General features: G+C 33.4%; 4 protein-coding genes and 1 long non-coding RNA gene across 10 annotated transcripts; 2 read left to right on the top strand and 3 right to left on the bottom strand.

The window, feature by feature from the left end:
- LOC109349640 (2-oxoglutarate-Fe(II) type oxidoreductase-like) lies at positions 3385-8545 on the bottom strand. The gene is made up of 11 exons (XM_019590522.1): positions 8189-8545; positions 7085-7277; positions 6866-6943; positions 6587-6638; positions 6098-6219; positions 5590-5687; positions 5010-5068; positions 4786-4842; positions 4599-4644; positions 3917-3996; positions 3385-3603 (listed from the first exon to the last, which is right to left on the bottom strand). The coding sequence occupies exons 1-11, from the start codon at positions 8264-8266 to the stop codon at positions 3513-3515; spliced, it is 954 nt and encodes a 317-aa protein (XP_019446067.1). The 5' UTR covers positions 8267-8545; the 3' UTR covers positions 3385-3512.
- LOC109349637 lies at positions 9463-11712 on the top strand. Of its 5 annotated transcripts, none has more exons than XR_002108009.1 (4): positions 9469-10279; positions 10368-10439; positions 10806-10886; positions 11041-11254. XR_002108009.1 is itself a non-coding variant. In XM_019590517.1 (4 exons), the coding sequence occupies exons 2-4, from the start codon at positions 9629-9631 to the stop codon at positions 11484-11486; spliced, it is 753 nt and encodes a 250-aa protein (XP_019446062.1). In that variant the 5' UTR covers positions 9470-9561; positions 9627-9628; the 3' UTR covers positions 11487-11712. The 5 variants fall into 5 exon arrangements, 4 of the variants coding, with proteins under 4 accessions (XP_019446064.1, XP_019446060.1, XP_019446062.1 ...); XM_019590517.1 differs by lacking the exons at positions 10806-10886; positions 11041-11254 and adding an exon at positions 11457-11712 and having other exon boundaries at positions 9470-9561; positions 9627-10279; XM_019590515.1 differs by lacking the exons at positions 10806-10886; positions 11041-11254 and adding an exon at positions 11457-11712.
- Positions 14179-19021, bottom strand: LOC109349632 (disease resistance protein TAO1-like). 2 transcript variants are annotated; one of them, XM_019590510.1, is made up of 4 exons: positions 18436-19021; positions 16790-17864; positions 16386-16688; positions 14179-16297 (listed from the first exon to the last, which is right to left on the bottom strand). In XM_019590510.1, the coding sequence occupies exons 1-4, from the start codon at positions 18927-18929 to the stop codon at positions 14741-14743; spliced, it is 3429 nt and encodes a 1142-aa protein (XP_019446055.1). In that variant the 5' UTR covers positions 18930-19021; the 3' UTR covers positions 14179-14740. The 2 variants fall into 2 exon arrangements, with proteins under 2 accessions (XP_019446055.1, XP_019446056.1); XM_019590511.1 differs by having other exon boundaries at positions 16386-16685.
- LOC109349639 lies at positions 18926-21975 on the top strand. The gene is made up of 2 exons (XR_002108010.1): positions 18926-18978; positions 21483-21975. It is a non-coding gene; the product is annotated as an uncharacterized LOC109349639 (long non-coding RNA).
- LOC109349633 lies at positions 24062-26375 on the bottom strand. The gene is made up of 2 exons (XM_019590512.1): positions 25066-26375; positions 24062-24918 (listed from the first exon to the last, which is right to left on the bottom strand). The coding sequence occupies exons 1-2, from the start codon at positions 26099-26101 to the stop codon at positions 24224-24226; spliced, it is 1731 nt and encodes a 576-aa protein (XP_019446057.1). The 5' UTR covers positions 26102-26375; the 3' UTR covers positions 24062-24223.

The raw sequence follows: 27068 nt of genomic DNA, 5'->3' as shown, positions 1-27068 counted from the left end.
GTAAAAATTTATATATAATATTATTTATTATTCATTTATATTATTTATATTTAGTCACTTACCATTCAATTATGTTTACTTATACTATTAATGTATACTTTTTTATTGTAAAAAATTAAATAATTTAACATATATGCACTTAATAATTTGTTTACATGGTCACAAAATCATGAATTAATTATATAATCTTTTTACACAATGATACATTAGATACTAAACTCAAAACAAAAACAGTAAAAGATTGTAACAAAAAACTATAAGCATGAAAATTATGCTGATCATTTACTCCTTATCCATTTGGATTAGTACGGCAAAAACGGAGATCAAATAATATTAAATAATCTAAAATTCTACCTTATCCTTATAGATACTGGATAAGTAATCATTGCATCATTTGAATGCCATCAGTGGCAATGCAAATTGCAGGTTTTATATTGTTTCCGCATCAAAACCAAGTCTTGTGCACATTAGTTTCGATATGCATTGGTAATAGTGGTGAAATATGCTATTGGCACAAACTCATTGGCCTATTTCGGGTTTTTAACTTGTGGGAATAAGAGTTGAGCTACTTTTTGTAAAAAATGTTAAATAACTTATTTGATTTCATGATTGATCGACTAACTTCTCTTTTGAACTAATGTCCCATAGTTTTCATGTGTCATAAGTTTTGGATAGATCATAAAAAAATATTTAAATTAAAATTTAATTATTAAATATTTTTCTGACCAATTATAAGTTTATGGCATACTGTGACAACATATATGCTCCGGTCTTTTTTATGATCCATAGAGAACATAGCATGATAGCATGCTCAACTTCTTATTTGGAGCAACATCATTATTTAGTTCCGTAAGATTTTAAGTTTTGTAATAAGTGTAGTTAATGATTAAATGAGGCGGAAATATGAGATGTCCTTTTCACGTGTGACTCAACCAACAGATTTTTGCCCTGAAAATAATAAAAAACAAGGATTAAAGAAAGACTTCTCAGTAAAAAAAGACCAGAGTAAATATCAACTTTGCTCCTTTAAAGTTAAACTTTTATTAATTTGGCCAATGGAAAATTAGAAAAACTTAAAATGATTCATAAAAATATTAAATATGAGTCAAATTAATATTTTTTAGTATTTTTTATGATCTCTACACAATCTTTTAATACTAGTTTAAAATTTTATTTTTACCACACCAAATTAATATAAGCAGATTTTTTTAAGGAGGATAAAAAGAAAACGAAAGTAAAGAAAACTTCAAATAGCAAGAAAAGGAAAGATAAAAAAGCAAGAGATAAAGGTGATGAATTGGCATTTAGCCACAACAAGATCTTAAGCGATGTTACATTTCCCACTTTCAAGAAAAGTAATATTTGACCAGAATTTTCCAGTACGATTGGAACAATTTATATAACTTTTAACTAATTTATCAAAAAACTCAAGAGTCAAAAATCAGAAAACTCGAACAAATTTAGAATGGTGGCCCACGTGAGAATGCTTCCAAGGAGGAAGGTAAGGATATTCTTGTGCATAATAGAATATAAAAGATGCGAGAATAATGTACTCGTGTCATGAAATAATTTATTTTCTTTAGTCAGTAAATGACATGTTTGTTATTTTGTTTATTTTTAAAAATATTTTTATAGAAAATGATAAAACATGATACATGTCATGATTTCACTGGCAAGAAGAGATATAACTTATCTCCTTATACTAGGAGATACATCATTCCCTAAAGATGGTCTCTCCCACAAAATAAAATAAAATGCTTATCCATCTTTATCCCATTCCAAAGGCCCCTTTTACGTACCTAGAAACTAGAAAGCATATTTTTATTTCGTCTTGCTCTATTATTATTCTCAATCTTTTACTCTATTGTCTTATTTATAATTTCTATTTTATAGATTTTTGTGATCTTTATAAAATACTTTATATTTTATATTTTTCTCTTACTCGTCCTCTTTTTCATTAAAAATAATTAATAAATCTGTTAAAAATTAAAGAACTAAAATGATGAAAAAATATTACCTCTATAAGGGATGCATTAAAAAAAAACATAACTCACATTTTAGTCATTCATTCTATAAAATGCTAATGCTCCACTGGTTGAGAGAAAAAAATAAGAAGAGAGAAATATATGAGAAAAAAATGAAAGAGAGAAAAATTTGAGAAGTAGAGTAAAATTTTGTGTTGTTTGGTGGTACAGAAAAAATAAAAGAATGATTAAACTCCCTGAATAGAGATGACTTATCCCACTTTGATGTTTTAGTTGTATATCAATCTAATTAAAAAGTGACACCTAAGCAAGTAAAAAGAAAATTCATAAAAATAGAATTTTTTTATATTACTTAGTGAAATGTGATAAGCTTAGAACATGAAAATAAATTTTTTTGGAACATGAGATCCTTGTCCAAACTCCCTAACTCTTCCTTCCCATTTTCTCTTCATATGTGAGAAGAATAAAATTTGGTGGACCCCACATAATTTTTTACTCTCTCTTCTCAAACTCTTTCCTCAACCAAAGGAAGATAAATAATTTAGATCTACTAACTAATTCAAATCACGTAAACCTCAGAAGCACAGATTCATCAAACATAATCGTGTGTCGATGCCTGACACAGATACGCTCGGGTTCTCGAATGATACGTATCTAAAAAGTATCCAAAAATAAAATAAAATAAATAAATATCAAACACATATTAGATTCATTTACAATAAAATATAGGATAATATAGATTCGTTTTCAATAAAATAGGATAAGATCAATTTGTTTTCAATAAACACTAACTTATTTAAAGGTCACAAAGACTCATACCAACATAGCATCACACCGCAATTTTACAAATGATAGTCAAGGAGGAGATGAAATTGATACTATTTATGTTTATAGGGCTAGACAATAAACAGTTTTATGAATTATTATACTATATTTTCTAGTTTTGCTACTTGAAATTTTAGAGGTAATGATTTTTGCAATTTTCATTATATTTTTTACTTTGGATATTTTGATTTAACTTATAATTTTATCATATTTTATGTGTTTTTATTATTTTATACGCATATCCCTGAACGTATCATATCCTATATTTTAGAAAAAATATATGTCGACATATCAGATACGTATCGTATCCAACACATATATTTATGCTTCACAAACATAAATTATTAGATTTTCATAAAATAGATAACTAAAATATGAAATATATTTTTTATCTTATCACCAAGTGAATCTCCTCAATTTGACTAATATAGTGAAACATGTTTTATAGGATCATTTATGCTCACAACATTCATATTGACATTATCCTTCATTAAGGATATAGAGTCCACCATAATAAAAATTATGGTATATGCAAAACGTAGGCTATTAGCTTATTTGCAGCTTACATATATTTATATTAACCAAACAACAAAAACATTAATAACCGACTAAATCATACACAGAAAGAGCCATGTTCACATAAACAGTGACAAACATTTTTTGCAAATTTTCTTTGTAGCCCCAAATATATCCTTTAATTCTCTAGTTGACTGAAGCTTTTAGATCAGCTACAGAACCATATGTGACCCTGAATCTCTCATTCAGGTAGTCTCCACTACGTATTGGAGGGAATCTGCAGCACAAACATAGACAAAAATCTATATCATCTATGCATAAAGGTAAAATTTAAGAAATGTATATATAGCTTTCAATAAGGACCCTCAATAAAAGGAGGAATAATTTTTGTCTGGTGTCACTTTTTTTGTATGCTTTAGAATGGAGATTAGAAGTGTAGTTTGGTTTTACTTCAAAAAAATCAATCAATCAATCATTACAATAATCGATTATAATAGTTTTAATTTTAATCTGAAACTGAATTTCTTTTCTTTCTGCTTACATCTTAGTTAAAAGTATCCTATGGGGAGAAAAAATAGATATATTTGAACCTGGCAGGAGATGAGTCAGTGCAGCAAGTTTCAAAGCATTCCACCACACAATCTGAGGGAGGGTCCAAGAAGAATGCTACCTGCAAAACATCACAACATCATTCATTTTAGTGCAAATGCATCAGCAAATCATGCATTCAAGAGTTAAAGATAATTAATCTTTGTAGTAATTTTCAAGACACATCATTGAAAATGGTATCCTCAACTTTCTAGGCTGAATTTCATAATCTTCAAAATTTAAAGATTTTAGAAATGACATAAATTTTTTTGGTACTACTAAGGGTATCCCTTTATCCTTTTGAGTAAAGAATTAATTCCTTTTGGAGTTTGTGATTGCCCATCCCAACAAGTGTTACTCCCAAGAATCGAATTCTTATCTTTTGGTCATCTTGGGGATCTAGCATAACCTTACACCACTAGACCAATACCTTGTTGGTAGAAATGTCATAATTGAATATATTAAATAGATGGTTTACCAAAATTCAATGATCCTGTGTTGATATTCAATAGATTACATACCAACCAAGTTCAATAATTATGCATTCATATTCAATGGATCACGTACCAAAATTCAATGATCATGTTGTATTATCAATTAAGAAGAATTCCAAACAAAGTGAGATATGGAACAACAAGAACAAAATAAAGCAAATGAAGAAGTGTATAGTAAATTAGTAATTACAGAATAGCGTTCTTTTCCTGTTGGCATAACCCTGTGAAGTGTTGACCTACAAGAGTAGTTATGACACAAATTGAGAATGAGATATACAAGCATACTTAGACCTTACTTGATATGCACAAAGATATTAAATAGCATAAAGAAACATAATAAATAGCTTCTTAAGTTGTTGGATGATGAATAATTATACCGGTACAAACAATTTGTCCACCTCTCCATCATATCTCCAATGTTCACAATAAAGGCCCTGCACATATAAACAGAAAAACCTAACATGAGGAAGAGCAGATAAACTGCATAGTTTTTAATGGAAGAGTAGTACAGAATATATAGATTAAATATCTCTGAGTTGTGATTCAAATAAACCAAAAAGCAGTAACATGTTCCTTATAAATTTCTTAATTATGGACTCACCCCTCTACATGAGTTACATCTTCCCAGATTTGAGGTTGCTTGAACTTGTCCTTGCAAATCTGCAAATACAAGAGTTGTAAAATTGGAAAGAAATTACAGTAAAATCTCAAATTAGTCATCCCAAACTAACAAGAGATTGATCTAGTAGTATGACTCACTAGATCCATGGATAAAGCAAAAATATCAAATGTTCGATTCTATGAGTAACACTTTTTGGGATAGGGAGCCATGCATCTCAAAATGGATTAATTCATTGTTTATATAAAAAATTAGTTCCCAAGATATAAATACCACGCAAACTTTGGATCAAAGAGAAGTGTCATGAAATAAACCTCTTAAATTTAAAAGTGTCATCAAATTGGTCATTCTAGAAACTTATTTGATGGCAGTTTAATCCTTTAAGGTACTTAATTTTACACTGTGAGATTTTAAACTTTCAATAACTTTTTTGGTGGTTCTTTCTTTGGAGGGTCAAGTTAGTGGCTCTAATATTTTTGGAGGATCAATATGACATTTTACACCCATTTATATGAATGATAGAACCCTAATAAATAAGGCACACATGAGGAAAGAAGAGAACCTGAAGTCCTGGAACACCATCTGTCAATAGGAGAGTGATCATGCCATAATCTGTATGTGGAGAGGAACCATATTCCTCTTCAGAAGATCCCAATTCACCTAATGCACTTGGAAAGTATATTATCAAATATCAATAGTAAAAAGGTCACATAGTACAATTGGTTTGACAAACATGTAATCACACAATACTAATAAAACAGCACAGAGAACAAACAGTATATCATATCAAACACAAACTTCAACTTCCACCAAATTGCAGATTCCTTGTTCAGATCTTGCTACAGAGTAGCACCTAGAAAAAGGAGTATACTTGTACAAAGTTGTCATTAAATATATTGCATTATGTATTTCAATTTTCAAAATTGTCATATGGACTAGTACCACTATTCCTGTACAACATAGATCAAGTAAAAAAAAAGATGAACATAAGAAGATAAAAATCAACAAGGAAGAAAGTTCATCTACTTTGTGCTAACTAAAAGGGTCTAGAAAAAGCAAAATTAATAAACCTGGATAGCGCAAAAGGCGAAGAAAAGCTTCTGGTTTGTTTAAGGACTCTATCTTCTTAAAAAATCCTTCATCCAAATTCAAGGACAGGGCAATTAGAGACAGAAGCTCTTTTCCAACGGTCCTGTGGCAGAAAAAAAAGTTGAATTCATAATTTGAAGTTGTAAATATTTCTTATCAAAACTGTTCATCACACTGGTAGAAGAATCTAGTTCTATGACAAGAGAAAGAAGGAAAGAAAATGGCATCATTTCCTTGAGCATAAACAACACAGAAAGAAAGTGACTCAAAAGCAAAGTAGCAAACTTTTCTGTCTCATAGAATAGTGAAATTTACTGAGGAATTCTATTTGCTATTCATATTGCCTGGAACAAAAGTAAACCCTAAGGAACAATAACTGTTTCCATTTTATATTTGCTTTTAAGTAACAATTCATGACTCACATTTCATAGCATATAGTAAAAAAAATACTGAGTGGTAACAAAACTTACAATAGTTTCCAAAAAAATGATTCCATTGTTGGTTTCCAATCTGGTAATAATTCTAGAGTTCCCTTGCCACAAAAGCATTCAAGTCAAAACTCATAAAAGCATAAAACACAAAACTTCCAAAGCTATAGTAATACTGGACAAAGATCTCAATGTCTCAAAGTCTGTCCCGAAACAATCAAAATGAAGCAAAAATAAAAAAAAAAGTCATAAATATTTAATTTTTTTAACTGCATGACATATTTTGATTGGTTTGTTTGAGGACCCTTGTAGTAGCCATACCTTGTGAAGGCCATTGATTCAGGTTAGCACTTGTGGTATCTTCTAAAGTACCAATGTAAAAGCTCTCTTTGGAGTCACCTGCTTATAAAGGAATGAACAAAAGTTTGAAACCTGTCTACAAAATTTTGTAAACTAGAAAAAGTTTGATGGATATCCAAATTTGAGAGCAGCATATGGTAGTTTATTAAATGGGCAAGTAAGAACAGCAACAAAAAATACCTTTGGAGTCTGGTGCAGGATTAAGTTGCTCACAATAGAGAGGAGTGTAACCTCTATATGCCTTGCGGGCCAAGTTTGTTTTGTGTTCAAGTGGAAGTGAGAAGAAGTTGTTGCTATGGTTGAACACTTCTCGAACAAATTCCTTGTCAATATTGTGGTTCACAAGGTAAAAGAAACCATACTCCATGCATGCCTATTGAACATAAAGTGAGTGATGTTTGGGAACAAGGTTAATGGAGAGGGAAATTGTTTTTGCTGAAATTTTTAATGGTAAGAATATGATAGGATAAAAATGATATTATATATTACCTTTTGTGTGTTATTATATGACACTTGTATATTTATTAATGGAGAGAATTACATGCAACCAATCAAAATCTTACAATAATGAGAATACCACTTTATTATTATTATTATTTTAATGAATAATTAGCAATTAATTTATAGCCACCGTGCTGATTTATTTGTCACAATCAAGTTTCGGAGTCATTATTTTTATTAGATAAGATATATCAAACTAACCCAGTTCAAAGTTTATTTCTAGCGGTGAAAATTATTTATTGTGTACATACCAAAGTTTTATTTGTTATGATGGATAAAATCAGTAGAAATAAGAAAACTACTGAAATAGAGTGAAAATTCAAAGAGATATAACTCTTCATTAATGAATATGTAATACCATTATTTTTTAATACTATCAAATGAATACCTTATTTTATGGGTAAAAAACTAATCTCTTCTGAGGTGCATAATCGTCCCTCCCAATAAGTAGTGTTCTCAAAAATCGAATCATTCATTTTTTGGTATCCTGAGAATCTAGTAAAGTCTTATACTACTAGACCAACGTCACGTTAGTCTCGTGATCCCATTGTGACACCAAACAAAGTATCCCTTTCTTTTTTACAGAACAGTGTATTATTGATATTACTTTTATTTTATTTGAGTTAATAATAATAATAAATGAACATGAAAGGTGAATGAAGAAATCAAGACTTACTATCCTTAAATAAATATTAATCTATAAGAAATATGCATGAAGTTAAAGTATGATAATTCATAATACTTGGCTTTGTGGTAGAGCAGAGCAAAGAAGGGTGTATGAACCTGACGGATGGAATTGGCTGTGGAAATTCGATCATGTGAAGAGAGGTCTATGATAGGAAGATTCAATGTGCTCACCATTTTTTCTTTCTTTGCTTCTTATTCCTACTCTCCCTTCATCACAATCTTCAATATCACCTTCTTTAAATATCATAAAACTGGAGCAATAATAAAATGATAGACGTTTACACTCACATATATTTAATCATAAATGTATCTCTATCACTCAGATACAAAATCTTTTCATTGAAAAATATAGCCCCGTGCTACACGAGTATGTTTTTTGTATTCTTAAATAAATAATTAGGTTCAATCATACAATCCTCACAAACTTTAAAGTATATAATTGAGACTCTATATGTCTAAATTATTTGTAATTAAATCTCTTATTCATATTAATATATGATTTTTCATTCTTCCTGCCCAAAAACAATAAGATTACTCGGTGGTTGAATTCTGCCCGGTATGGACAAATCCGATCAACTTAACCAATAATCTCAGGTTTGAGATATTGATACACAATTTTGTATTCAGAACTCTGGTTGTTATTTGTTTTCCTTTAAAGTAATGATCAAAATCATAAGTTTGAACGGCATGGTTAAAAATGAGAGCACATCCTTTATCTCATAAAATGTGCTAATCTATGTATTACTTATTATAATTGGTTGAAATTTTTTATTTAAATTTAAATTTAATAATTAACTATTTTTATGATTAATCATAACTGATAATATATTGAGTGCCATATTTTATGGGATAGAAAATGTAATCCACTGAAAATCTAAACTAATAGATCAACACACTTGTGCACCATACTTTTCTAGTATTATTAGAAATTGATGTAGTAAAAGTTCAACATGTGCACCACACAAATCACAATCTCAGGAAATTAAAAAACAAATTAAAAATCAACTAATCCAATATATAAACGGGCCAAGTCAAGTAAGTGATGAACAGAGGGGCCTCTAGCCCTATTGCGCCTAGAAAAGTAAAAGGACCTAAACGAGAACAACTAAAAAGAGAAAGGGTAGAAACGTAAGAAAAATATTAGCAAGGAGAATTTAAGAAGAAAAAAGAAACAGTCCTTCATACATAGTTTCATATAGCAATTCAGGTTGATTCAAGTGGTACATGTTTGATTCTCCTTAAGCAAGAACCCAATTCGAGTCTTTTGGATGAAAAAAATGTCTGGTGGGAGAGTTAGCCTACGTAGGTGTGGATGTTTCCGGTTTGGGCAGGATTACCTCCAATGATAAATATAGAAACCAAAAATATACATAGTTTCATAGTCACCCTTGTGTTGCAGACTTGCAGTGACTGAGTCACCCAACAGCGCCTGTTCTTTATTTTCTTCTTCACCTCAATTCCATTCCCTTATAGGGTTTCTTTCATTCTCCTATACGACACCGTTTCATTCATAAACTCTTTACTTCGTTTTCTGCAATGGCAACAGCACCAGTGAAATCTCAACCTCTTCACAATTTCCCTCTCTCTTTCCTCAAATGGGGTGGCACTAGCACTTCCAAAAATAACCACCCTTCCTCCAACCACCACCACCGTCGTTTCCGCCGTCCAACTTCCTCCTCCTCCGACCTCCTACCACCTTCTTCCCCTGATCACCCTTCCGAGCCTGACTCCGATCCTCCCCGCCACGGATCCCGAACCTCCCGTAACAACCGCTTCGCCGTCCGTCATTCTCCAAAACAAATCTCTAATAACGACGAAACAGATGAAGAAGTTGCCGACAACAAGAAGCGCGGCGGCGACACCGAAGACGCTGCAGTTGAAGCTGAAGAAACTGTACAGAAGCCTTGGAATTTAAGGCCACGGAGACAACCGGCTGTTCCGGTTATCGCGATCGGTGCGAAGAATGCGAACGGGGAAGTGCAGGAACCGGTTCATTCGGTTCGGGTGAGAGGAGATACATCGATGATGATGGTGCAGTGCGGTGAGAGGAAGAAGGAGATGAAGAAGAACAAGTTCTGGATCGCGCTTTCGAAGGAAGAAATCGAAGAGGATATTTTCGTCATGACAGGGTCTAGACCTAATCGAAGGCCCAAGAAAAGGCCCAAAAATGTTCAGAAACAAATGGATGTATGGATTTATCATCACATTCTGTTTCCATTACTTTATAAATTAATTTTATGAATTGAAATAATGTTTGTTGTTAATTTTTTTGCAGAGTGTTTTCCCTGGATTATGGTTGGTGGGGGTCTCTGCTGATGCTTACAAGGTTGAAGAAACGCTGTCAAAGGTTCTCTCTTAGCTTCATTGAGTTTTTTGTAGTGAAGCATAATCACTGAATTGTGGTCTAACCACAATTGCAAAAAGGCGTGATTGTTGCATTTACTACAATTGTGGTTCAACCCTATTAAGATAGCAATTGTGGTTGCATTGGCCAAAATTTTGCTGCAATTGTAATGAATGGAACATGATTACAGCTGTAATTTAAAACCATGTGTGTGTTTGGCTGTTTGCTATGTCCTGATGACTGCTTCAATTCATAATTTTTTTGTAATTTTATTGCTTTGCATTGAGGAAAATGAGCAGTAGAAGATGTTTGCACACATTTGTGTGTAATTGCTGCCTTTTATGTGTGTGCAAGGTTTTAAATTTGCAGGCAATCTCAGTTCTGGTGTTTTAGTGGTTTTCACAACCGCATTGCCATTGCAAGTGTGGTCGCGTTCCCCACAATTGTTCAGTAAATGAAACACAACTGCAGCCACAATTTAAAACCACATGCATGTGTTTTTGCTAGGGCTTGATAATTGCTTCAATTTAGATATTTTTGTTGTTGCAATTTTCTGATATTGCATTGTGGATGAAAATGAACATTTGATGATGATTTTTCGCAGAGGTAGAGAAGCTGTGAATTGAATTGTAGCATGTGAAACAAGTTTAGAATGCTTTTGGACATGGCAAATAGGACCAGGATGCATGGAAGCACAAATGCGCAGAACTTTGTAAAGGCAAAATGAGTGAAGGGTGTAATGGAACTTCGAGAGTACAGTAGATACCAATTTCCTTGCGTGTGTAGTTGCGTTGTTTCCTGCCACTACCAGGCTTGGATGAAAGGGGCAACTTAAGCTGTTTAGATTTACTTATTATTCCTGCTAGTCTTTTGCTGTAAGCAGAGAAATATATATCTTTATATATATATAGATTAATGAATAGAGTTGAGTTCAGTTATATTATTCAGAGGTTTTGTTTGCTTTATTTTCTTTTGGTTGAATTAATTCTGATACATCAACTGCTTTCCAATGTTTGACAGGCTTCCCTACATGGTTGGGGGGCAGAGTAGCAAGCATGTAGTTAATCTGCAAAACCCCTCAATTCAAATACTGGGTTTATCATGGGAGGCATTGCCATGCTCCTAGCTCCCGAAAATGCCTTTGTCAGAAGAGCCCCAGCGAGGTTGAAAGTTTAAATATGATTGCATGCTTTTCTTACTTTCATATATGTCTATATGTTTTGTATGTTAATTTCATTAATCCGCTCCATTATAATAATTGCATTGATTCTCTCTACCATAGCATCATTAGATTTGCTTTGCATGAAGGCAAGCATTTATTCAACCTCAATGGAAAGCAATGCTAAAATGGTTTAATGTTTATTCAGTCCGGTTATAATTTATCCTACCCACAATGGGTCATGTTCTGCATGGATTCTGGGGCAGTGCACTTGACCTAGTCTGAGCAGTGTATGAAAGCAGCCTCCTCCATGCACGGCAGCCCTCTGGTTGAAAGAGGGCACTTGCAAAAAGGTACTATGATGCTCGAGTTAGACTTGGTGGCCGAGAGTTAGAATGGACCTCTCTAATGTATAATGAGATGGGTTATGTTTAAATATATTTTTTGGGCGTTCCATGATGGACCTGTGTAGTTGTGCTTGACCATGTTCTGATCTAGAAGATGTCATTTTTAGCAGTACATTGATCTATATACATAGTTGTTTCTTTCTTTTTTGGGTTGATTGTTTGACACTGTAACAAAAATTTCCCCTTTCGAGGATAACAAAGATGCCTTCTTTTTTGTAATTCAACAGCATAGAGGTATCGGTTGTGGATTCAAAGTTGGATTGAATATTATGCTCATATGCTGCCTTTTCTTTTCACATGGTTCATTTTCCGTGTGAGAAATAGGTCTATGAAGTTCAAACCATCGCCTACTAATTTGAGATTTATCTCAACAAGAATTACAATGTTTTTTACCGTGTCATCACTAGTTTTGTAGTCTTTGCTTCTCTCATTTGTGTAGGCTTCAGAACCTAACAGCTACTTAGCTCACTTCGAAAAAGAACACAGCTACCCAGCTTTGTGTCTGTAGATGAGTAACCGTATTTCTAAGTGCAATGACGTAAAATGGTGAATGTGCTATTTTAGATAAATGAATGAATTGGGGTAGATTATAAGTCCATATTCTTTTAATGTTCTTTTAATAAATAAATGAATTGGGATAGATTATAAGTATTCAAATATGGGACTTGCTAAAATAGCTTCATTCTTCAAGCAACCCGACAACTCTACAGCTGACATAGGAGAAGGCTACCACTATTACCCAAACTTGATTACCCTTCCGAATTCAATATGAACATTCAGTCGTTAGATTAATTGTACCCACATTCTCATGTTGGGAATGTTATTTTGTAATTTTATCCTAAGTTCAATATTAATATTATAACAATACTTTTAATAAGTGTGTGGACAAGTGCCATTTGTCAAGGTATTTTCCTACTATTTGTATTTTAATGCTAATGGTAAAAGGGTTTAAGGAAAGCTTATACTTATTGAATTTTTATTTATCAAATTATCAAGATTTTTCTTTGGCCCCTTACTCCACCCTCTTCCATCCCTCTGTATGCCTTCATGTTTGCAAAATTGCAGGGCCAGAACTTGGACCAAATTTTGGTAACTAGCTTTGGTGTTTTTGATACAATAAAAGAACCTAAACTGTTTAGCTATTCTAGCAACGTGAAATTTATGTAATAAGGATCAGATAGTTGAAGAATCTTTCAATGAAGTTATCTCATTTAGATGGAGCAAAGTGGGAGCGAAATTCCTGATATACAAAATCCGTAGGGCTAATAGTGCATGTGCAGAGGGATTTTGTCAGATGTTTGGTGTCATATGGCCAAGGAAAACTTCTCAGAATTTGAAAGAATCTCTTAGTAAGTATATAGAATTCACTTCCCACTAGCATAGTTGTTAAATTCCTTTTGTTTTCATCATGAGAAGTAAAATTCTTGTTAATGACTGAATGAGTTTAGCTAAGATGTAGTAAGGAAAATTATTGTTAAGGGCAAAATGTAATTGCATGTTAAGGCTATATTGTTTTGTTCATTAAAGGTTTGTGATTTAATTTTTGAAGGGGAAAGAAGGGAAAGAGAAGACTTGGAAGTCATAAATACACTTTGGGATAACTCTGAAACCTTCTTTTTTATTTCCCCTCTAAAACTCAACTTGCAAACCCCTAAAGACACTTATTCACCAAAGGGATCTTATTCCGTTTGAAAATGGATATAAGGAGAAAAGATTTTTTACTTTGCTGTCAAAGGCTTTTTTTGAATTTAATTGATGCATGAAGAAACAATGGCCAAGAATCTTTAGGAAAGTGGCTCAGCAATTTTACCTGGATTGAGGCATTCACCTTTAAATTTGAGTTTTGGAAAATCAAGCTGGAGATTGTGTACCTGAATCTTTGCGTATGTAGTTCACCAACTTTACCCGTTTGTGGCATGTCAAGTGCAATTTAAGCTAGCCATAAAAGGGTTATTGGAACTCATAACTTTGTAATGGATGACAAAGTTGCATTTAGCATCCCTTTTGCACATTTGTTGGAGGTGCTGAACACTAACCACAAAGTGTGGCTCAAGTAATGAAGATAAATACTACAATAATGAATTAAATCAAATACGGAAACTAATAATGAATTTGGTGCAACTGGTTTTTCCATAAGTGATTGCAAAATAAACAGTAAAATTAACAACACTACAAGAAAATGATCAAATCCTGATCTTAGAAAACAGAAAAGGAGAATATTTTACAACTTCATGCACATTTGGAATTGCGAGAGTTCTGTAAGCTGCAACTTTGTTTCATCCTCACTGAAAGGAGGTAGTCAAGGAGGAATACCTCTTCCTCATGGAGCTGCCTAGGAGTTCGAAGGTTCCCTCAATAACATTTACAAGCATATAATTGTAACAATGTGAGACTTCTTCATTACATTAACACTTATACCCAACATTAACACATCCTTCAATTTTTAACATTGTCATTGCATGCTATTCAATAAACTCGTGTTCATCAAAACATGGAATCTTAATAAAAATACATTGATATCACTTGACATAACTTACCACACACTGCTGCATCTCCATGGCCTCCAGTTATGAGCTCCATGGCAACACTACATATACATTAGTAGATCTTTACTTATTACATATGAATAATTATACTACACTAAAAAATCAGGGGCAAAGGAGTATGAGAGAGAATAGCAAATGAACAATGAATTATTCTTGCCTCTAAAATGTAAGCACCATAGCAGATCACCCTCTTTATTCTTCTCTCATTCTCTTTCTCTTTCTATCCATGGGTACATCCAAAGGCTTCCCTTGATTTGCATAAATTGGGAAGATTCCACACCTTTCCATATTAATCTCGCCGTCAACGACAAATTTAAATGATAGGTCACTAGTGGTGCATGTCGAACGAGTGAATGTTTCTGCCCATAAGACAACATGACAGGAATTGGATTCTCTGCCAACATTTAATGTCCAACAAGAAATTGATTTTCCACATTGGATAGTAAAAAAGGTTTCTTTGCCTTGATTTGGTGGGAATGGAGAAAGTACTACACAGTAAGCACAAGCCACTATTTGCAAAGGTTGATCAACTCGAATGGTTATAGAATCCGTTTTAGTCTTATGTTTGAACCATTTTGGAATTCTACTTCCTGGCATACAGATATGAAAGATACAGGCATAAAGGAACTCTTCAGAATCTTCATATACTGAGTCAATGTGATGAATTTGCCTAATTGAGGAATAAGCCTTTTCCAAAATAGAGCACCGTGCTTGTTTGTCTAACTTCACACAATTTACAAAATTGATCATGGGTACTCCTCTCGGTGCTCCCCCTGGCGCGAAAACCTCAGGGGTGACTGCTGTCACCAGCAATGTGCAGTTGTTGGATTCTAAATATTTAATGGATTGTGGAAGCTCTGGTAGAGACTTAAGTTTGTTGCAATCCCTTAAGTAAAGATTTGTCAACTTTTCAAGTTGTGTGAAGCTTGGTGGCAAACTCTCAATATCGGTTCCACTTAGAACTAATATCTCAATGGATTTTGGAAGTTCTGGTAGAGACTTAAGTTTGTTGCAATCCTTTAAGTAAAGATTTGTCAACTTTTCAAGTTGTGTGAGGTTTGGTGGCAAACTCTCATTATTGGTTCCACTTAGATCTAATAGTTCAATGGATTTGGGAAGCTCTGGCAGAGACTTAAGTTTGTTGCAGTCCTGTAAGTAAAGATTTGTCAACTTTTCAAGTTGCGTGAGGCTTGGTGGCAAACTCTCAATATTGCTTCCACTTAGAGCTAACTCCTTAATAAATTGTGGGAGCTCCGGGGGCAGAGACCGAAGCTTCTCGCAATCAGTTAAGAAAAGTTTTGTCAGTTTTGTAAGTTGCTTGATGCTTGCTGGCAAACGCTCGATATTGCTTCGACCGAGATATAAATCCTGAATGGATTGTGGAAGCTCAGGCAGATATTGAAGCTTCTTGCAATCTTCTAAGCCAAGATCTATCAGCTTTGTACATTGCTTGATGCTTGCAGGCAAAGACTCAATATTGCTTCTACTTAGTGATAAGCGTTCTAAGGATGGTAGGTCAAGATTTAGAACCTCAGAAAGATTCTCACCTCCAAGCCTCTTCAATTTTTTGCATCCATCTAAATTCAAAACAACAAGTGAGTGGAGAGAAAAAATAGATGAATGAACACGACACAACCTTTCACAACCGGCGAGAACTATCTCTTCAAGATTTAATGCCAAAGAAAAATCTGGGAGTTCCTTCAACTGTCTAGACCCGTTAAGGTCTATTATCTTTAAATTCTGAAGATCCTGTGTGAAAGTAAATTACAGTTATTATACCAGAAAATTCTCACATTTCAATAAGAAATGAAACTAACATAAATACATATGTATTTACCTTCACTTCATCCCACAGTTTCCGTAAGCGGCTTTCAGGCATTAAAAGGATGCCAAGTTTCTTTGGACAAAACTTCAAAGGAAAAGACTTTGAAGGGTATCTATCCCATTGAATGTAACTTAATTTATCAGAAAATAAGTGAAGACCTAAAGGAAGCCTCAGAGTACTATATCCAGTTTTACATGACAAATAAAAACTAAGAAATCTTAGATTTTTCATTTTTCTGAATGTGTCAACCTTCAAGTCTAAATCTCTAATTGCAGACATATCTAAACGCATGCCTTTAACTGCATTAGTTCCCTGCTAAACAAAAAATAACAAATAAAAGTAATTAATCACTATTATAGTACCTGTATTTTCTACTCAACACATTTTAGTTAGAAAAATAAGTGGCTTTCTCTTACTCTTTTTTCTTTCAGGACGTCGTATATTTGCTCAGGATCCCACAATCGACTTCGTCTTCCAGGTTCATCGATAGATTCTTGACGAATAATTTCATGGCCCATGTGTTGTATCAAGTCATGCATCCCTACTGCACCTTCCCTTATAGTTATAAGGGCTTTGTCCTGAAGGGTTCTTAGGCCAATAACTGCATGGAGGCCATAGCTAACTAATAGGTTCAGGACATTCCTTTTTTTATGTCCCCTCAAAAAGATTGCAATCTCTAGAAATATTTCCTTCTGGTTATCATCTAATCCATCGTAGCTCAATTTTAACACACTTTGAATTGCTTCATTGGGAATACATTCCAGTTTTTTCAATTCACTTTCCCATTCTTCTACAGTTTTGTCGTAAAGAAAAGAACCTAAAACCTCTAAAGCTAATGGCACGCTTTTGGCATAATCAACTGCCAATTTTGACAAATCTTCATACCCCTTCTTAGGATGGTTTTGGTTGAAGGCTTTCAAGCAGAAAAGTTGAAAGCAATCTTGAGAGTTCAATGCCTTAACCTCATGTATTTTATCCACTCCCTTTTTCAGCACATCCTTGTCTCTGGTTGTTATGATGATTCTACTACCTGATCCATACTGTTCTAGTTTTCCAACAAGACTTTCTACTTGTTTTAAAGTACTAACATCATCAAGCACAACCATAACTTTTCGACGAAGGAGTTCGCGCTCAATAAAATAGGTATCTACCTCGGTTTTTCTCCCTTCATCCAGAAGCTTGGAAACAAGTTTACCTCTTAAATCATGTAGTAACTGATCATGATCTCCAGAGCTTTCCCTTGTATTTGGAAAAAAGCATGAACCATCAAATTCAGAAGAGTGTTTGTTAAATAACCATCTAGCAATGGTTGTTTTACCCATGCCACCCATGCCCCAAATTCCAATGGTTGGGAAATCTCTAAATGATGATTCAATGGGAACAAGGTTTTCATTGATACCAAAAAGATGGTTTGATCCCCATTGTGGATACCTACTTCTCAATTTACACAAAACATCTTTCACAATCTCTTCAATGAGTTTTGCTTCATTCCTAAAACACATGCCAAAGGAAAAATAAATAGAAATATTTGATCTTCAACCACGAATTTTATCATCAACTTTCTAAAAGCATAAAAATACTTAAGATTCCAATGCAAATTCGAAATGCACATGAAAACTTTCTAAAAGCATGGTTTAGAAGTGTGAAATTTAGATAATAATGCAAGAACATTATTTTAGTATTCCTTTAACCATCCAATTAACAATGAAATATCAACAAAAATGTAATTATAAAATTTTACTCCAAGAAAAACACACTTAAATGGGAGAAAACATGAAAAATAAATGTGAAGGGCTTTAAGAGCAAAAATATTTTCAAAACATTTCTCAATCTTTCACCTAAGTAGGGAGACACTTTTGAAAGTCACAAGTTCTTTTTCGTGTAAAACAATACTCCCTAAAATACATAGGTTAAGATCTATTTATGAATTGAGTTTTGGAGAAAAATGGAACAGAAAAAAACTTGTGAACAATGAAATATAAAAGTTCTAAAATCTTCCTTCTCCAAAATTGAACTTGCAAATTATGGAGAGTAAATACAAGTATATATAGATAGTACGTACTCATTTTCTTTGCAAGAGTGCTTCCCAGATAAATTGGCAGCTTCAACCATGGCTTCTCTCCATTTGGCCAACATGGCTGTGTTGTTTTCGGGTTTTCCGGCATGTTTCTGGAATGCTATCTTATAACTCCCTCTCTGGTTGCGCACTTGGGATGGAAGAACATGATAGAAGACAGGTATAACATCATGTCCATTCTCCTTCTTGCATTCCATTATTTTAACTAACTCATCCAAACACCACCTTGATGAAACATAATTTTCTGAGAAGACAATGATGGAAATTTCAGAATCCTCAATTGCTTTAAAAAGTTCTTCTGAGATTTCACTTCCTAGTTGGAGCTTGTAATCTATGAATACGTGTGTCCGTTTTTGACGCTCTAGAGAAGATAAGAGATGACTTACGAAGTTATCACGTGTGTCTTTGCCTCTAAAACTGATAAAAACATCGTACTTTTTGGGAACATGAAATGCATTTGGAGGAGAAGAGGAAGCCATGTAATAATAATGATCTATGTATTATTGTGAAAGTAGAGGAAGAAGCCATGTAATATATATAGCTCCCAAACCCAACTTGCAAGTCCTGTTTCTCTTGTGTGTCCATTGTGAAAGTAGAGGAAGAAGTCATGTAATAATATGTAGCATTTGGACTGTATCAGGCCGCAAAGCAACCATGTCGGACCACATTTCGACCATATTAGGCTGCAATGTAATTGTATCGGACCGTGTTCGACCATATTGGTGTCAAAAAATATGTTTTTACTTACAAAATAATTCACACTGCAATGGTCACAATTTCGTATCGCAATGGTGCATTAACCACAACCCTTTTATTGTCCTATACATAGGTGAACTGTACTATAAACTTTTGATTCAGAGGCATGTGGTTATTGTCAGAAAAGCAAGTGACTGTAATGCCACTTTTATTGGCTTTTTTTTAAAGTCCTGTTGTAATAAATGGAGCACTTGAAAGTTTCTTACAACTTTCATACCATTGCACTGTGAAAATCTCATAAAATCGTAATGCTGATGTAAAATGTTTGTAGTGTCTTTTTAGTGTTTATCATATTTCATATATAGAGTATAGGGTGTGATTATGCTTTGCTTATATTTAGAGAGAGATTGTAACAGTTTTTCACTTAATGATCTACTCTTGCCTTTAGTTGTTTACCTTGTTATCATTTTGAGATGGTTTTTCCATTTTAAATATTGTGTCAGATCATATTTTTTCAACTCTATTTTAGTTATCTCTCAATATCCTTGAGCAGGATAATTGGGTTGACACATGGATTGGGAATAACTATAGTTCCACAATCACTGTCAAGCCATCTTATATAGGAGTATACTCTATTATTAATAATGTAGTAGAAATAGTATGATTTCCAACAAACACTAATACCAATTATGATACTTTCCCAACCCATTTTAGAACCATGCCATTTTATTAAACTGAAACTGATATTTGACATTCCAGACCGTTCAGAAACTTACAATCTTAATATATACATTGATATCACTTGACATAAATTACCTTCAATCTCGGATTACCACATGCTGCTGAATCTCCTTTGTCTCCAATTATCAGTTATAAACTAATAAGATATCCGTGCATCAGCGATGCACGGGGCAATACTTCTTTCTTTGCTGCAAGATTAATAACAATATATTACTTGTACATTTATATGGTTAAGAAATATATGTTACTTGTGCATTCGTATGGTTAAGAAACACATGTGACCCGTACATTCGCATGACTAAAAACACACATGTTACTTGTACATTCGCATTACTAATAAAACACATGTTACATTCGCATAGTTAAAACACACATGTTACTTCATGTTACTTATACATTCATATTATTAAGAATACACGTTTTACCTGTGTATTTGCATATTCAATCACATAAGAAAAATAAATGGCAATTTTTAATTTGAATTATCTAATGGAAATAACAAAGTGAAAGTCTGAAACATGATACCATATTATTTTTAATAAAATAAATATTTTAAAATGTATAGAAAATGAAATGATTTTTTCAATTTTAAATACGATTTTTTAATGAAAAAAGAGAAATCAAATCATTATAATACGTTTTTTTATTAAAAATATATTTCAAAGTTATAAAAAACTTCAATTTGAAATTTAATTTTTCAATTATTATAGAGAAAAAATTAAATTTAAAGAATATGAAATATTAAAATTCAACTGAAAAAGTGTTACAAAACTTTGATTAGGTGTAAAAATGCAATTATTCTTAGATGAATAGTAAACGTTAAATAATATACATAGATTAGTGTAAAGAAATAGTTTGGATGAAAAAATTATTTCAATCTCATCTAATGCTCAATGTCTATTACATTTTAACATAACAAAACATAGGTATTGTAAACACTCAATTTTGGTGGGGGTAGCGACATAGACCAATGGCTAATTAGTATTAAATTATTAACATATAAAATATATAATAAGTAAGGATAGTGTGGGAAGGTACATAGTAATAACATTGACATGAATGAGTTTTTTTAATTTTTTAATAACTTAAGGATAGCGTGGGAAGGTACATAATAATAACATGTGACATGATTTAGTTTTTTTTTTTAATTTTTTAATAACTTAGAACATTTTAAGATGAGAAAATGTGAGGAGAATATGACATGTGGCATGAAGGGAAAACATGTGAGGATGATGTCACAATTTTAAGATGAGAAAATGTGAGGAGAATATGACATGTAGCATGAAGGGAAAACATTTGAGGATGATGTGACAATTTTAAGATGGAAAAATGCGAGGAGAATATAACATGTGGCATGAAGGGAAAACATGTGTGTGAGGAGGATGTGACACGTGACGTGAATGAGTTTTTTTATTATATCATTAATAGATAAATAAGTTTAGTACCCACATCCTTGCAAACTATAATCGAACATTCTCTTTTGGTCCAAAACTAAACTCTCATATATTGTAACCTTCTACTATATTTAAGCAACTATACAAAAAAAATAAGACAGGAGAAAGAGTATGGAAGAGAAGAGCAAACAAACCTTAGAGGTAACTACAAATTGCTTTGTCAAATGTAAGCACCATAACTGAAGGTCACACTCTTTTCCCTTTTTCCTTTCATGGTCAAAATGTGTAGGCATAGCTTCCCTTTGATTCTGACATAAAACTCCACTCCAGAGGCATAAATTGGCTATATTCCACTCTTTGATTCTTGCATCAGGTAGAGGCTCACCATCCGAGTATTCAAATATCGTGAATATAAATGATGAGTTGCAAGTGAACATATCTGCCAATTGCGGCGAAAGAGAGAACATATCTATCCATAAGTGAAAACGACCAGACTGAATCCTCTGCCCTTATCTGCTATGTGATTAGCTGATCCTTCACTACATTTGATATAAGTTTTTTGACCATGATTTGATGAGAATGGAGAAAGTACCATACAGTAAACACAACCCTCTTCATATGCAATATGCTTAATTGAGTAACAGAAGGTTTCCTAAATAGGGGGACTAGAATTTTTATCCAACTTTACTAATTCGAAAAATTAATGTTTCCTCTTCCTGATAGATCAAATGGGTTGTGGAAGGTCTAGTTATTGAAGCTTCATGCAACCAGATAAGTGAAGTTCTTTCGGCTTCGTAAGTTGCTTGATTCTTGCAAGAAAACACTATGTTGGTACAGAAGTGATTGTTGCGCAGTGTTGGCAAAAAAGAATCAAATAATGGCATATACTAAATAGAAGAAACAAGAGAATTTGTTAACGGGGTTTGACCAATTTTGCCTACGTCCCGGGAGCTGAGCGGCTACCAGAATATTATTAGAGAATAAGGATTACAAACCTTATCACACCCATGGGCCCACCTGCCCATGAGTTGTTCCTGTTTGGTGCTTATATTTGGTACATATTATAACAAAGGATTTGAGTCCAAACTCTACTCTATTCCAATGCTAGACAATATGAGACTAATACAATAATATATTTCAAGCATTCCCAACACACTCAATACTGCTCCCTCTTAGACCTAACAACTTAATGGATTGTGGAAGTTCAGGCAGAGACTGAAGCCTCTTGCAATTTGTTAACATAAGTACTTTCAGGCCTGTAAGGTTCTTGGTGCTTTCAGGCAAACCGCAAACACTCAATGTTTCTTCGACTTAGTTCTAATTCCTCAACTGATTGTGGCAGCTCAAGAAGAGACTGAAGCTTCTTGCAATAATATAAGTCAAGTTCTTCAGCAGAGATTGAAGGCTTGAAGCTTCCTGCAATTAACTAAGTAAAGTTCTTCAAGATTTTTAAGTTTCTTGATGCTTGCAGGCAAACATTCAATGTTGCTTTCACTTATATCTAAGCATTTTAAGGATGGTAAGACACTTATGTTGTCCCGTCTCTCGGCGATTGGAGTGTCTGTTTTAAAATACAGGACTGAAAAATTCTCATGTCCTGACAGGAAGCATTGCTGAAGTCTACTTCTGCAGCTTAAATTTAATGTTCCCATTTCTCCTTATAACAAAACAAAAAAGTATTGAGACTTGAGGTACCTCTAGTATATATCAAACTTTTGTATGCATAACTTCAAACATCAAAGTTTTGGAACTGAGTGAGCATATTTATGATCGATCTACCTTAGAGCATCCTCATCCCTAGTATCTTAAAACATGTAAGATTTTGCCTAATTGACATTTCAATCTCTAAAATTCAACTTAGCACTTCTATGACTTTAACCCACCTTACTAAAAAATATTGAGAACTATCACCGATTCCGCGGATGAAGTTTCCCAGGTTTTTAATGCCTACAGCATGGAGAAGGGTAGAGATGTTATGTTAAGCTTTCTTTACATTTAAAACTATTCATAAGTTAACATTTTCTCTGAGATTATGTTAAGATTCGTTATACATACCTATATATGTGAGAGTCCTACCAGATAAATTAGCTGCTTCACATATAGCTTCTTTCCATTTCATCAACGTATCTTTGTTGTTTTTGAATTCTCACATGTTCAATGAATGCTTTCTCGTAGTTCTCACTCTGCTTGCACACATGAGAAGGATCAATAGAAGACGTGTATAACAACTTATCCCTCGTTCCTCCTGCATTCAACTACTTTAACCACTTCATCCAAACACCACTTTGAGGAAGCATAGTTTTGTGAGAAGACAATGATGGAAACGTGAGAATCTTCAATTGCTTCAAGAAGTGAGAAGGAGATGCCATCTCCTCGGTTCAGTTTGTCATATTTTGGTCGCTCGGGTGTCTAGTTGTGTTGCTCCCAGGAATCAAACCTTACCTTTTAGCATTGTGTATAACACAACTCACAACTAGATAGTAAGTTATTATGTATTTTATGTTATTTTGCTATGTTAAATTATAACACAAATTCATTAAATAAAAGTTCACATGTTAGCCAGTTGCATTTTTTATTATGTATAATTAGTTTAAATTCAATTTTTAAATCTAAGTTAAAATGAGACTAAAAATATATAATTTCACAAATTTAGTAATCCACCTTACAAAAATAAACCATAAATGGGTCAATCTACAAAAATAAGTACAGGGCAGTCCTCACTTTACTCTTAATTTTAGAAAATTGTATAGGATGAAACCACAACCAGTGTATATCAAATATTTGAATGGAAAATGCATATAAAATCAGCAAACCTGTCTATAATAGTATCATAATACAACTACAACCTTAAAACCAGGGAAAGAAAACATCCATTTTAATTACATATTATTTATAAATAACATGTTAAGATAGTACACTACACAAGAATCTTCAAGTGAAGATTACTTTGTAGCATTTCTAGTAATCTTTGTAGTACTCCTCTTGATAGACTCTATTCTCTGAAGTCTGATTTGTTCTCTAAATTTAGCAATAAACTCATCAGCCTTCTTATCCACATCTGGTCCTTCATCACAATCAATGCCACCAGAATTAGTTTCATCTGTTTTTGAATTTTCCATACTTTCTTTCTGAACAATTCTTCCTTCAACATCTTCATCCTCAGTTTCTGTATCTTCATCATCAGATTCCATAACCATCCTGTCAATAAAGCTTTCTTTCTTTTCTTCCTCACCAAATTCCATTGAATCATATCCCACAACCTTTCTTGCAGGCTCTTCCATGAACTGTTCTTCATCTTTCTCCACCTTTACTTGTTTCCCAAACATAGCTTGATTCTGATCAGCTCTAATTTTTCTAACTGATTTTCCAATATTTGACATATTTTCAGCATACCCTTTTGACTTAACTTCTGCACTTGAATCAATTCTATCCATTTTCATGCCTTTTGTCTCACTTGAGAAGCTTCTTTTCAACTCCTTATCGAAGGAAGAATAATTAGCTTTTTCGTTGAATGAACCACGCCTTGGTTTCATGGAGATTGATTTCTGAAACATTGGTGGTGGTGGTGGAGGTGGAGGAGGACAAGACTTGTAAAAAATCTTCCTCATCGAATCCTCTGCGTTCTTGGCAAGTGGTTCTGTTGGAAAACAAAGCAGATGCCAATAAAGAGAACAGAAAAATTAGATAGAAATTGTATTAGAATTGTGAAAAGTGAAAGTATATAATATAATACTGGTTTATATAACCAGGTAAAACAACTAATAATGTAACTAATTTTAATTACCTTTAACAGATTCTGGGGAAAATGAAGGTGAAGGAGTAAATTTTGGTGAAGGCAATGGACTAGTCCGTGACGAAAGTGAAGTTTGAGACCTCACTAAGCCAGGTTCCATCTTATTGAATTCAGATTCCTCCATTGAAGGCTTTGAAGCATGTTGGTTAGGTGTGTCAACTTCTTGTTTAGGTTCTAACCTTCCCGACCTTGATCTCCATGGGATTGGAGATGAAAGCACAGCATTGTCCTTCATCTTATTCTCCGCTTTTGCATCACTAGTACCTTCAAGTTCATCATTTCTACCTTTATAAAACCTTTTGGAGCCAGATTTAGAGTTTGATCTATTCAAAGAGAAAGAACTAATAATGCTTGATTCACTATTGTCTACTTTTGCATCATTAACTTGCAGTCTCCTTTGTGGTTGCGGCCACTGAGATTCACTAACATCTTTAACATCGTCATCGTTAGATAAACGAGACTTCAAACTTCTAACAGGTAAAAGCAATGGCTTTTCACCAATTCTTGATCTCACGCTCGAACTTGCATGGGCACTAGCACTACCACCTTGATCTTCATGTGGAGCTACAACAACTACAGGTTCATTCCTATGGTGCTGATTGTTCCATGTTTGGACTTTGTTACTTTCATTATCTGACTCAGATGATGAGTTTTCATCAGCTTCAAAAAATGATGACACATGTAGGAACCTTGAAACAAGTATTTGTGCATTATCAAACTTTGACATATTGTTCTCTTTCTCTTTGTCTGTTTCATTGTTTCTACTACTGAACAAGCCATAAGAGATTGCAATACCTACTAAAAGAAGATGAAGGAGTTCCCAGCATCTTGTGAGAAGAGTTTGGTTGATGAACTCAGGAGCATGTGAAGGAAAAATAGGAAGAATAACTAAGAAGATTGCAATTACAGCAGCTTTGAATAGAAAATGGTGATGAAACTTATTTGGGTACTCTTCATGGTTCTTTTCTGAAGTTGGTTTTTTTTGGTGTTTGGTGTTGTGGATTGCATTTGCATTAGCCCCTTCCATTGAAGAATGGAAAGAACAAAGAAGAGAAGGGTATATGGGAAGAGACAGAGATTATTTGGGGAGGGTGGAGAAGTAGAGGGAACAGACTTACAAGTTAAGGAAAGAAGGTCTTGGAAGTGAGAAGAAGAAGAGGAAAAAGTTAGTGAGCAAATCTGAAGCTTTTGCCTTTATTAAGACAAAATGTCACTTTTCATGCATAGCCTTATTGCATATTCAAGTGTGAGTGATAAATAGAAGTATTATATTGGATATAATGAGATGAGTGAAATAATTGGTTGAACAATTGTTTTAAGGTTTTGGTTCAAGATATGATGTGTTGCTCGTATGTGACTCTTCATTCTCGGATGACCTTAAAAGGGTGAAACTGTCCGGTTGCATGTCCTAACACCTTTATTCTTTCCATTTGCCATTGTTTTTTGAACTTCCTCTCTCCTTAGTGTTTGTTTTCGGTCATAAGATGCTTTGTCTGTGGTAGAGTACACAACTACACATGAAAGTAGCAAAACTTGTTCTAAAGTTTGAAAATTGTAGAATTAGTTTTACTAATTATGTATTTCTCTGTTTCATAATATATGTTATGTTGTTTTGCAATTATATCTTCATGTTTATACTTATAATGACATTTATCTTTAAAATTAAGAGTAAAATAAAAATGGCTCTCTCTAGTACTAGAGATGGTCCCCTCGTACTTACCCCACTCATGCTTACGCATGGTAAGCCCTTCCACTTATCCGAACACATTAATAGATGTAATGGACCATGATTCCAACAGTTAGAGGAACATATGCATATGGGTCTATATTCATCCAATTATATATATATATATATATTGAGCTTGATTGTAACTGAAGAGTCTCCTATAGAGTTCAATTGAACATGAGAATAATGGAGAACTACAAGTAAGACATCACATCTTAAATCAAAACTTTAATGTAATAATTTTATGAGGTCTATTCCACTTATAAGT

This window comes from Lupinus angustifolius, chromosome LG06, assembly GCF_001865875.1.
Source record: "Lupinus angustifolius cultivar Tanjil chromosome LG06, LupAngTanjil_v1.0, whole genome shotgun sequence".
Taxonomy (NCBI): domain Eukaryota; kingdom Viridiplantae; phylum Streptophyta; class Magnoliopsida; order Fabales; family Fabaceae; genus Lupinus; species Lupinus angustifolius.
Note: the sequence above shows the minus strand (reverse complement) of the source record. Positions and strands in the feature narration are given on the sequence as shown.

Excerpts from the sequence above, each read along its gene's own strand:
- LOC109349633 (XM_019590512.1), bottom strand. The coding sequence starts at position 26,101 with ATGGAAGGGGCTAATGCAAATGCAATCCACAACACCAAACACCAAAAA. Across the intron at positions 24,919-25,065 it reads TTCCCCAGAATCTGTTAAAG|AACCACTTGCCAAGAACGCA; the intron begins GTAATTAAAATT and ends GTTTTCCAACAG.
- LOC109349632 (XM_019590510.1), bottom strand. The coding sequence starts at position 18,929 with ATGGCTTCCTCTTCTCCTCCAAATGCATTTCATGTTCCCAAAAAGTAC. Across the intron at positions 16,689-16,789 it reads ACGTCCTGAAAGAAAAAAGA|CAGGGAACTAATGCAGTTAA; the intron begins GTAAGAGAAAGC and ends TTTTTTGTTTAG. Across the intron at positions 16,298-16,385 it reads AACTGTGGGATGAAGTGAAG|GATCTTCAGAATTTAAAGAT; the intron begins GTAAATACATAT and ends ACTTTCACACAG.
- LOC109349640 (XM_019590522.1), bottom strand. The coding sequence starts at position 8,266 with ATGGTGAGCACATTGAATCTTCCTATCATAGACCTCTCTTCACATGAT. Across the intron at positions 6,639-6,865 it reads GAATCAATGGCCTTCACAAG|AATTATTACCAGATTGGAAA; the intron begins GTATGGCTACTA and ends AGGGAACTCTAG. Across the intron at positions 3,997-4,598 it reads CAGGAAAAGAACGCTATTCT|GTAGCATTCTTCTTGGACCC; the intron begins GTAATTACTAAT and ends GATGTTTTGCAG.
- LOC109349637 (XM_019590515.1), top strand. The coding sequence starts at position 9,629 with ATGGCAACAGCACCAGTGAAATCTCAACCTCTTCACAATTTCCCTCTC. Across the intron at positions 10,280-10,367 it reads ATGTTCAGAAACAAATGGAT|AGTGTTTTCCCTGGATTATG; the intron begins GTATGGATTTAT and ends ATTTTTTTGCAG. Across the intron at positions 10,440-11,456 it reads TTGAAGAAACGCTGTCAAAG|GCTTCCCTACATGGTTGGGG; the intron begins GTTCTCTCTTAG and ends AATGTTTGACAG.